This window comes from Buceros rhinoceros, unplaced genomic scaffold (assembly GCF_000710305.1).
Source record: "Buceros rhinoceros silvestris isolate BGI_N320 unplaced genomic scaffold, ASM71030v1 scaffold47096, whole genome shotgun sequence".
Classification (NCBI taxonomy): domain Eukaryota; kingdom Metazoa; phylum Chordata; class Aves; order Bucerotiformes; family Bucerotidae; genus Buceros; species Buceros rhinoceros.
In genome coordinates this window covers 11599-23374 of record NW_010416634.1, presented here as the reverse complement: position 1 = coordinate 23374, position 11776 = coordinate 11599, and the positions used below count along the sequence as shown (strand labels likewise).

The 11776-nt window shown below is 34.2% G+C and overlaps 1 protein-coding gene across 1 annotated transcript in view; it reads right to left on the bottom strand.

The window, feature by feature from the left end:
• Nucleotides 1-516: 516 nt before the first annotated feature.
• Nucleotides 517-11776, bottom strand: part of AK7 (adenylate kinase 7) — a gene marked incomplete at both ends in the record, with an annotated part of 22411 nt that continues 11151 nt past the window's right edge. The window contains 6 exons of the mRNA XM_010137852.1: nt 517-737; nt 5367-5564; nt 7440-7505; nt 8500-8628; nt 10091-10232; nt 10541-10669. Coding sequence (XP_010136154.1) covers nt 517-737; nt 5367-5564; nt 7440-7505; nt 8500-8628; nt 10091-10232; nt 10541-10669 — 885 coding nt within the window. The remainder of the gene's footprint in view (nt 738-5366; nt 5565-7439; nt 7506-8499; nt 8629-10090; nt 10233-10540; nt 10670-11776) is intronic.

Genomic DNA, 11776 nt, shown 5'->3' with positions numbered 1-11776 from the left:
CGGGCAGTCCTCACTGAACTGAGGACTCTCAAAGGTGTTTCTCTTTCAGGCTCAGAAACGTTTCCGCAAGGCAGACTGAATACTGATCCCTGTTGACTTAAAGATCTTGTTTGAAAGACATGACAATTAAGGCTTGGTTAGCTGCTTAGAAGTGAGCAAAATGCAGAACCCCTAGAAGATCTGTTACGGAAAAACACTACTGATTATAGTAGATACTTCTAAATAGTAAACTAAAGGAACTATGGCACAGCAACATCAAGAGTATCATAAAAGTATTTTAAAGACATGCTGATATCAGCATGCAAAAAAAAAAAATGCCTGTAATCAAAAAGATGAAAATCTTCAGTCTGGGCCTCAAAATGCCCTGTGAAAAGAATCTAACCCAGATCTTAAGTATGATATAAGGAACTAGAGTATTTATGCCTTACTTTCCAAGTGTATTTATAGAACAGATTGTTGGAAGCCATTTAAAACACATAAATAATAATGGTTTTCCAAAAAGATGTATGAACCTACCCACTCTTCCCAATTTGCCATCCTTTCAGCCTTTTCCTCAGCTTCTTTACGCTCTTGTTCAGCTTTTTCTTGAGCTTCTTTGACAAGGCATTCCTCAGCTGCCTTACGTTCCAAATTCTCTTTTTCTTCATCTGTCAAACCATAATTCCGAGGTTGCCCAATTTCTTTGATGATCTCTTTTACAATAAATCTGTTTTCAGGATCTTCAAATTTGGCTACATCTTTTAAGTAAGACAAGAGAGAACTTTTCAAGGCTTTTGTCAATTATCAATGGACATTAGTAAATAACTGCAAGACCTAAAAACCCATGGTGTTCAAGTTGTTTAAATTTTCAAGTATAAGATGCTGTTTTCAGTTGCCTATAAATTATATTTTTTTGCTACACAGAATGAAGTTTTCTATATCTGACTTTCTTTACTAGTTTGAGCTAATATAGTTTGTCTTTTTAAGATGATGTAAGGAGAAATGTCTTAAAATAATTTTGTACAACTATTCTGTTTATCTGTTGCAGCTTGCCTAAGCTTTGAAACTTGAAAATGAGGTCATTCACTATCAGAGATGTTCCTGTTACCAATCTTATGTCAACTTGTACAGATGCATAAAACCATAAGCTCTTGACTGTGTCTCCCCCAGGGGTTACACAATAGGTGGTTAGAATTTGGCAACAAACTTTAAATCACTCACACAGATTTACAAATACACAGACCTATCTCTAGCTGAACACTTACAGTGTTATATCTGCAAATCTGTAGCTTTGTTACCTGAGGATGGAATAATCAAATACTAGTGAAATAATCAAACTATGCATATATGTGATTCTTTAAGACTGTAGTTTGTTATATTTGCCATAAGTAACCTGTAGTCACTCAGGCTAGGCCTCCTTATGTAATCTATTAATCCCTGGAGGGAACTGGTAGTGGTAAATTGTCAAAATTTGATTGTTAGAAAGTTAGCACTGCATGGCCAGGGGCAATTAAGAGAAACAGTAAAACAAAGATAGACTTTGAGAATGGAGCAAAACAGGCTCTGAGCCAGCACTTCGGAGCCAAAGAAGATTGAGGAACATGATGACCTGTTCTCATGCCCATATATGGAGACTTCAAAGGAAAGTTCAACCAGTGGATTTGAGTAACGGTGCTCTGATGACCCTCAGGATTCCTGAAAGACCCTGAACTCAAAAGACTGAGCATGCGCAAGTGAGTGGGGAATATTATGATTTCTGGGAAAACTAATGATTATGTATCAATATTTTGGGAATTGCTGATGAATATGTATGAAGTTACTGAATATAATGAGCTCAAGTTTGTGGATTGGTATGCTCATTAGGTTGGAGCTATCCCCCGTGCACCCAGCACTGCTATAAAAGATGCCAGCTTCTTAATACTACATTGCTGTTAATAAGTTTATTCCCAATTTTCATGACAGCTTCATGTAGGAGCATAGAGACTGAGGAAGACCTTCTCCATTTCATTCCTTCTCCCTTTCAATTGCTGGAGGCTACTTGCATATATATATATTGCATATACTTCAAGAAAAAGAAAAAGAAAAAGAGAAAAGCACAGAAAAATATGGACAGTCTCCAGAGCTCTCTGGTCTCTGTATGCATTCAGGGAGAGGAGGCATCTGGCAGAAATGGTATAGAAATGTGGATGGAAAAGACAAGTGGGAATTTCAGGTATCCAGAGATAAAGGGCTTGCTTGGTGGCAAGGGACTGGTGAAGTAAAGGCACAGAAATGGTTAAGGAGAGCAAGCAGAGGAAGAGGAAAAACCAGAATAACTAGAGTACAGAATTTAGATGAAAACCCAGTAGTGCCTACTCCACAGTCCCCTGAGTTATGAGGTTGTTTTGAAAGCCATTGGCAAAGCATGCTTCCCATTGCTTTCTAATCACTAACTCAGACAGAAGACAGCGGTCCAATACTAACACCGTTATTCCAAGAGTTGAAGTGATTGTGATTTGGACCTGAAGTCCAAACTCTGCTAATGAACTAAGGAGAAAGCTAATGTGATTTTACATGAAAGAATTTATTTTTCAGCTTCTTTCTAAAAATCAGAAATTACAAGAGAATAAAAATTAAAAGAATAATAGGTTTTCTATGTCAAGAAGTCCATTGTTTCTGCAATTTTAGCTGAACCTGGATATAAAAAACACACTTTTCCAGTAATTTAAATTATTGATAAGAACTCTCTCAGCTTTGACTCTGAGGTCTTAAAGACTGTATTTTTTTAAGATGGCCAAGCAAGATTACAATGCAAATATTACAGCAATCATAATTAACTGTATTTATCCTTAAAAATAAAGACCTTTTAAATAAAAAATGAGGTTAACACTGATGTTAATTGAGAGGAAAGATCATCGTAAAAGGAGTTAATAAATTAGGATCTCCAGAGGAAATTGCTGTTATAACTTTAACATGCGTTTTTGTAGATGATATAACCATTCCTGATTTGCAGATGAGAAAAACAAGACAACTGACTTGCAGGCTTAATGCAGTGAGTCACTTCAGCACAGTAGGGTTTTCAGAATCTTGAAGCCCACTCCTTCATACTAATCATATTTCAGACTCAGAAAAAAAATCATAAAAGCAATTCATAAAGCCATATGTTATGATTTTCTAAAATAAAGGTGGAAGAGAGATTTTATTAATTTGAGTCAGTATTTAGCAAATCAAGCACAGTTTTTTAACAATTCCCCACTAAATTCTTAAAGAATATGAAGGAAGCAGTTTTGCTGTCTGCTTAAATTTGATGCTGCTTAATTCTATGGATCTGATAAACCAATGGGAACATCATCTAGAATGGAGGCGTATTTGCAGAGATTGAAGGTTCCTCACTGAAGTTATCTTTGTAATCTGTCCTTATCATTTCACAACAGAAAGCTACATGCTTACGTACTTCAGTGGGTAACAATCAGTGATGTGAATATAGATAAAGAGGCAGTTCTGAGACAAACAGCACCTAAAGACCATGCTCCTTTGCAGATGAGAATCAACACTATAAACTGAATGTGGAAGTCATCTGGAAGTCACTGGACATCACAGCTGTGATACCTCAATAATTAAAATTAATAGGCCAGTGAGTTTCCTTATTTGGAATCGACTAGAGTTTAAGAGTAATCTTTGGGCATAATTTTTAGAAAACACTGCAATATTCTACCATAGAATATACACTTCATTGTCCCCACCAAATGAAGTGCGATTACTGGCTTATTCGGAAGTCCGTAAGATAAGAATTTGACAAACAGATAGCATCAGACCTTAATATTTACCTTTTCTTACATTTACTTTCTGTAGCAGAATTACCTCAATTCTAAAATGATTATACTAACACACTATTTTTTTTCCACTGTTACACCTCCTAACAACACATGGTATTAGTCTCAAGCTAATCTCCATGACTGACATTAAATAAAAACCCTTAGAAAATCAGTTATGACTGAGGCTGTTCAACAACTAACTTCTCATAACTCATCTCAGATGGACATTCCAAATACCAGTATTTTGATTTTGTTGCAGGGTTTTCCCCTTTGTTCTTTCTTTTCCCCCCTGTGTTATAGAATTACAAGGAGTTCAGCATAAGAATAATTATTAAAACAACTATATTTGTGCTGCTGACATATCCATTTTATAGCTCTAACCTTATTAGTTAATTATATACTTAGAAGTGTCAGTGAATGATTCACCTAGAATTAACTGTAGAGAAATAAGTACTAGATAATTTGGTTTTGTCTAAAAGATCGATGAGATGTTGGTCTTGTCAACAAACCTTAAAGAACAGTAGGGAACTGCCAAAACAGGAAGAAAATAGGCCAAAGGTAATTCTGACAGGGGGTGATCTCAACCACTGACTCACAGACCATCTACTCTAATAATACCACCTGCTCAAAAGAAAACAATAGAAATAACTCGTTGAGCATGCGTACTGATTTACATACTAGATCGAGAAATTGTAACCATTTAACGGAATAATGCATATATATTAGGAAGTTGAATATGTATGTGACAAGTGTATAAATGACGAGATTTGGTGAAACTAGGTGTGCTGTCTTGAGACAGGCACCCATTAATGCACATCAACACAATAAATGGAAATACCTCCACCCCGTGTGTCAACTGGATTTGCACAGTAAATGTGGAAACGAACCCAGAGCTGGGACAACAGCTGCAAAGACACCCACCCACCTCCAAAAAAAAACTCAATCCCAAACCAACCATTTTTCTTAAGAATGCTGTCACCCTGATCTCACTGGTTTTGAATAATCGGTTTATACCACTCTTCAAGATTTCTCAGTGATCACAATTTTCTAGACAGTTTGTAGGGAAGACAAATTTTGTCGCACACAGGTATAGTGCAAAAGAAATTCAGTCCTAGCCTTCCACCTTTAATTTCTAATGATTTTCTTTCATGATTCATCATTTACAGTTTACCCTTATATTGTCATGGCATCTGAAGATAAGTCTAAAGAAAAAACATAAGCAACTATAATATTGAAAGTCCATGAAAACACACTAGTGCACCATTCTGCGAGGATGCTGGTGCAGAGGTCTGTAACCTAAGTCAGAAAATTAGGTTAGAAAATTATTTTGATCATTTAGCCTACAAAAATGAGCAATTAAATCCCCTGTTTTTCAAAACAGGTTAACTGTAAGAGAACAATTCACAGACCTTATGAGTATACAGGTATCTTTTCAGGTATATGATTAAATGTTTGTTGTATCCATATTCTGCAACAGCAATAAAAAATCTTTTTTATATATGTAAACTTACTGTATTATTTTTGCAAGTGTTAAATTTGTAACAACAAAATATTTTATTCATATTTAAATCTACTAATTTTATTATTTCATACCAATAAACTGAGGATGTATTTCAAGTTCATCAAAATAGTTGAGAACTGTTGTATCATCTGTGTTTAACTTCCTGAAGAGATTCAGAGACTGCAGGAACCGGTCCGGTGTATAATGAGTTCCAGCAACAATTACCTCTGGCAGATTTATTATTCTGTTTATAAGGAATTCATCAGATGCAGTCAAAGAAATAACAAATTCTGTGAAGAAGAACAGATTAACAGCACTTGCATATTATTGTTTTTCCTATTTTGTAGCTATTTTGTGTTAATAATAAAAACCACAGCTGAACATAAAAAGATGTGAATTGTATACATCTTTATAGAGAATTTAATTATCAAACGTTTATGTTTAACTTCTTCTGATAAAGCAATCCAACAATACTGAGATGAGTCTGTAAAAAAGCTACATATTCAAATTTCACCGAAGTCTTAGCACTATCAACATGACTCTTCTTGGAATAAGCAGTGTAAAACCCTTAAGAACACCAATGTAGTGTAGTCCTAATTTTCTGAGGAAGCTATCATACAACCTATATGTGTAATACGCAAGGAGGAAAAAATTCTTATGAATAGTATGGCCAGACAGCACGTAACACTGGAAAATTTAACAACTCATTTGTCATCAAAAGTCATCACCCTGTATTGTGATTTTTAATCTCACAAATAAAGGTGTATCTACTTAATTAAAGTAAATGAAAAAATCTAACAGTACATTACAGATACTATGCTGTGACATGCCATAAAAATTTAGTGTCAATGTTCTTCTAGTACTACCGGTAGACAAATCCACCACAGATCTTTCAAGGAGCTGTAAAAAAACCCATCTCCTTTCTTCACTTCAGAAGTCTCACATTCGTAGTTTCATTAGGTTGATTCTTAAAGTATTTTATTTCTATTAATATAATTACTTAATACTACAGACTTACAAACTTAACAAAGCCAGGACGTAATTCTTCTGGCATCAGAGATAAAGTTGCAGATTCAAGCACAGACACAGACCCGCTTTCAACTCCACCCCCCATCCCAACCCCCACCCCCCAAAAAAAGAAAAAAATAATAAAAACTCCCACATACAACAAAACCTCAAGAAAAATACCACCCCAATCCAAAAATAAACCCAAGAAAACCTCCCCAAACCAACAAAAATCCTTTTTGGTCCACTCTATTTTCTAAAACAAGTTTTCTCCAAGGTTGTGAGGGTATCTTCTTAAAACAGATTCCATGCCTGAGGTTATTGTTATGGGAGAGAAAGTGGTACTTCTCCAGCCCATCATGATAACTCATTCACATTTCTTCTTTTGAAATGGAAGCTAAAAGTGGGTTTTTTTATGAATAAAAAACATTTACTTAAGAAATCAGCAATTCATAAGTGGTTACAAACTTGGTAGAAGTCTGCTTTTAAAGCAAACCTTTGTCCCCTTCATGTAAGTGCAAGGACTAAAGAATTTTTCAGAAAGTTCTGATTTTTTTCACTTTCATTGAAGCAAGAAAATTGTAAATTACTGAAACACTAAGCATTTAAGATATTCAACTTTTATACTATGTAACTGGACACATCTTGTAATGTAAAATATGCCAAATATTTTGTTTGAATGTAATCAATTCTTCCAATGAAATCAAGAATAGCAAAAACACGGGGATGAAGCCATTTCTGCATAGATGAAAATCACCGTTTTAACTGATACATTAAAAAATGTATTTGGTAACATCTTTTAAGATATCACTCTTAAGATAAACTTACGACTTTTTAATGAGCCGAGATCAGGATCTCATGATATTCCATTAATAGCTGCTGTAATCACAAGAAAGGCAGCCACTACTATTGTTATCAGCCAACAGCTGAAAGCATTTTCACAAAAAGAAAAAACAAGACCAAAAAAACAGCCACAAACTGAACCAAAAGCTTCCTTTTGATTAATAGTTCACTTTCAAATAAGAGATCAGCAGCATCGCATGAATTAGATATTTATGTTAAATTAAATATGAACAGATGGAGTGATATTTTAGACTTCTCATTGGTGGCAGCAGTACTTGAAAACTCCTTTTTTAAAAAAAGAAATCTACCAAACTTACCAGGTGTGATTAATTTATCATATTTAGGTATTTTGCCTTTAATTTCTTCTTCATCCTCACTTTCCACTACAACAAAAGGAAGAAATGATTGACATTTTCATTTGAAGCAACAATATCTATATTTTCTAAAAATGTGCCCTACAGAAACACAGGTTTGTCTATATTTAAATTATAGTAATTGTTGTAAATTAATCTAACCTGGCCACTGGTTTAGAAAATCCATTAAATAATTTGCACTGCCAGCCACCATGGAATTCTACTTTGGGACTCTAACAGCTGTTTGCTCATACAGCAGAAGGGTGTGCATACACACACAATTTTAAAATGTGTCCAAGCTGTTTGTCCTGACCTTGGCCTCTCCTCCTGCCAAGTATATTATTCTGCCAAAACCAGAGACACGCCTCAAAACAGTGAATAGAAATTTTTACGGTAGTACGGATAAAATGGTCTCTGCCATTAAGTATCTGCAATTCTGAATAGTTAAAACTGCCTGAAGAGCATCAGTTGAGTGTGATAATTTACAGCCCAGCATATTGAGATGAACAAGAATGTTTTTTGTCTTCCTTCAAATCTCATGATGTAATTTACATATGGAGATGATTCTTGGTCTTAATGCATGGACAGTGCTTGCTCACAATTTGAAATGTATGTTGCAGAGCTCCTCTGAAGTCATACCTACTGTAGCTGATTAATATACCCACTCTAATCTGGGTCACAGAACATGTATCTGTGCACTGGCTGGATCCCTGCATTAAGAGCCCTTAAATATTGTAAAGAAATTCTATCTTAAAGCTTGCTTGAGTGGAGTAGATCAACACAGAACAAGAGAGCATCCTCTATGTTTGTGCATTTACTTAGTTTTCAGACTATATTTGTTGGCAAAGTACTATCTTGTGTTTAAATTAAATAAGGTGCATTACAATCCTTACATTTGAAGCATCAGCTTGTGTCCTGCACTGCAGTCATTACAGTGCTGATGCACTTCAACTACCATGACACTGAGAACAATAATCATAATGGCAATACTAGCAGCAATAAAAACAAAAGCAGCAATACGTACAATTAAAAAGGTCTTTTGCCTGGTCATAGGTCTCTGGGAACCCATCTAAAACATATCCCTGATTCCTACAAGGCATAGATTTAAGCTTGTCCTTTACAAATTTAATAACATACTGATCATCTGGACGACCTAAGACAAAAAGAAGGTTAATAGGTATCTAGTTTATAAAAAAGAGATATTTGAAATTATTTCACTAATGGTTTATTTAATTTATCAGAGGAACTTCTACTTACATCCTAAAAAAAAACTATGTCTTTTGAAATACTATTTGCATATTAAATATTAAATTAAATAAAAATTTGCGGTCTAAATATTAGAACTTTACAGATAATAAACATGAAATTAGAGGTTTTTTTCTGAATAATGCAATCAGGTTTTAATAGAAGCTGCAAAGAAATATTTATAGAAAAAGTGACAAAATAGTAATTTTCTATTTACAATTAACAGTAAGACTTAAAGGTAGTCTTGCAAAACAAGGGCAAGATAGGTTTTACAAGTTTCATTTTTAGGTTAATAGACTGAGATATGAAGCAGTTTAAATTTCCTGACATTGTTGAGCAAATATGTGGGAATAAAAAGTTTGGTTTGACCTGATTTTCTGTTCTTTTGCAGCCAGTTCTTTTGACTCCAGTTTCCTACTTTGCTTTGCTTTGTCTTTTAAAAGCCTGTAATATTTACAAGCCATTGCAATCATAGAAGTATGCTACTATTTAAAAAGGCATTATTATTTTAAACAACAAAGCAAGGCATGCAGAAGAGATGCTGCCATAGATCTCATTACTGAAGCTTCTGGGTGATTTACAGGCTCATTGCTTTGCAGATATACAAGATCCAAGTCAGGTAAACTTTTGGTGATAGAATGCATTTTTAAGGGGGATCACTCTGCATGCACGGAAAATGTTAACCACTAAGTCAAAACCTACATGACTTTCTTTATATAAAGATGGTAACTAGTAATTTTCAGTAATGGCAATTACTATGGATCTTTTTTAACCTGCAGACTTCAGAATTCTTTACAGGTTTCAGTAAAGACTATCTCCTTTTTAAGGAATGGTCAAAATGAGGTATAAGGTACTTAAAAAAAAAACAAAATCTCATACAAAAGCACAGTAATGATTTTTCTTACTAGAATACTTTCCTTCTTTAAAAATTCCATAAAGATACACTTCACTAACTTATGCATCATATTACATATAAATTATGCTCCCTGTTCAGAGAAGAAAACATGAAGTTTAAAAAAAATCCTGGCCAAAAATCTAATGCTTCTGAGGATACCTTTTTTACTTATGTATCAACTTATAGGGTAAAAAGAATTATAAAATTTTATAAAGAAGTTGAAAGAAGGAATTGCTACAATTAAAAAAGGACCACAATATTTACAAAATATATCATTTTTAATATACAAGGTATATGATGTATAATGAAAACATTGTATTTGATTTTTAAATAAGGTACATACAAATGGACAGGGCATGATTTTTCCTTTTAATAGGACTTAAAAGTTCTAAAGCACATATTTACTTCCCGATTTTCCATTTGCATGGTGTTGCACTAGTTACACAAATTCCGTCTAGTACTTTGTATTTCCTACCTGCATTCTGCTCCATGCTTTCTTTTATTCTAGCTAATAACTCGTGTGCTGCTTCTACATTTTCACCCTCCTCATCTTCACCATCTTCTCCCTTTTCTCCCACACTATCAGAGCCCAGTTCTTCAGGTGCCTCAATTTTCTCCTGAAGACAAGATCAGAAATACTAATAAGCTCAAAAATTCCATAGCCAAATTTCTTTTATATACAGATGTAATAGAAGGGGAAAATAAAAAATGAAACAATTAATTTCATGTATGCTCCTGGATAGTGAGATACTGAAAAATTATCAGTCTCTCAAAAAGAGTTCAGTGCATCCCCCAGAGTTCATCAGTTCATAGAAAGAGAATTCTATTCTTAAATAATGGAACTATGTAATTTAAAAATGTGTTGCCAAACATTTTTAAATCACAAAAATTAAATTAATAGCAATATCAGAAAACAGCAACACACCAGATTTGCTATTTTTTCAGAAATCACGTCATTTATCTTAATGTGATGTATCTTGTAGTGTTTGCAGAGTTCTTCAGCAATGGTAGATTTGCCAACCCCAGGTGGACCATGAATGCAAACTTTGAGAGGCTGTAAAAAAACAGACGAAGATGTAACATCATTCAAACAACATGGATGGTTTTATGTAAAAGGAACAATCTTTTTACTATAACTAATAGGAAATAATTATAAATAAAACTGAAAATGTATTTTAGTTTTATTCATTTGTATATTTCTCGATGCCTATCTCCTATACATTCCGCAGGCTTTGGGTAACACAGTTACTTAATTTAAATGTACAACGTTACCTCTGGAGAAAAAGCACGTTTCTTTAGTAGACTCACAGACCAATGTATAGTGACACTGTCAGTGTCTGAATTATCAGAAGAGACAAAACGCAACCCTATAGACAGGATGCAATGAATTGTGGAATGAGATGGCAGATATTCAACTATACACATGCAATAGCTCTATTTCCCAGCTGAGGTAGAGTTGCTGTAATCACAATGGTTCTTTTGACCTCATAATTTCAGATCCATCACAAGCTTAAGATATTATCAATTTCTCATTTAATCTACCTAGCCCGTGGATAAGTAAGCATAATTAAGATTCCAGTATACACTTATTAAACATATTATGCAACAAACTCAAACCCATACATCATTAACCACCTATCTTAATTCACCTGGTACGTCTATATTTTGTACTGAGCATTTTGAATTACAAGCACATGTACTCAGATGCAGTAGTTTAACCCAAACACAGATCTGATAATCCCTTCAGAGGTACACAGGGACTTTTTACGAGCAACCTTGAACTACAGTAGTTGTATTTTGTTTCACACCTCCTGAACTCTTCAAAGTTTGAACAGAATTTAGACATGCTGAACAGCTTTACCACACCAATCAATACTTGAATGTATACAAGCATTTTTCTGCGCCTTTCAATACCCTTCCCTATACATTTAAATACAGAATTTCTAAATATTAAGATAAGATAGAAAACAGCCAAGTTGCTCAACATGTTACACAGCAGAGCAGGGTACAATGAAAGCTACGATGCAATTGAATATCCTGGCTCGCTAGATACAATGAAAGACAGAAAATTCTTGCCTAACTACTGACTATTACAAAAAGCTTAAATAAAAGATACACTTATTGTGTTCTTGAAGCAAATATACCAGGACTGCAATATATT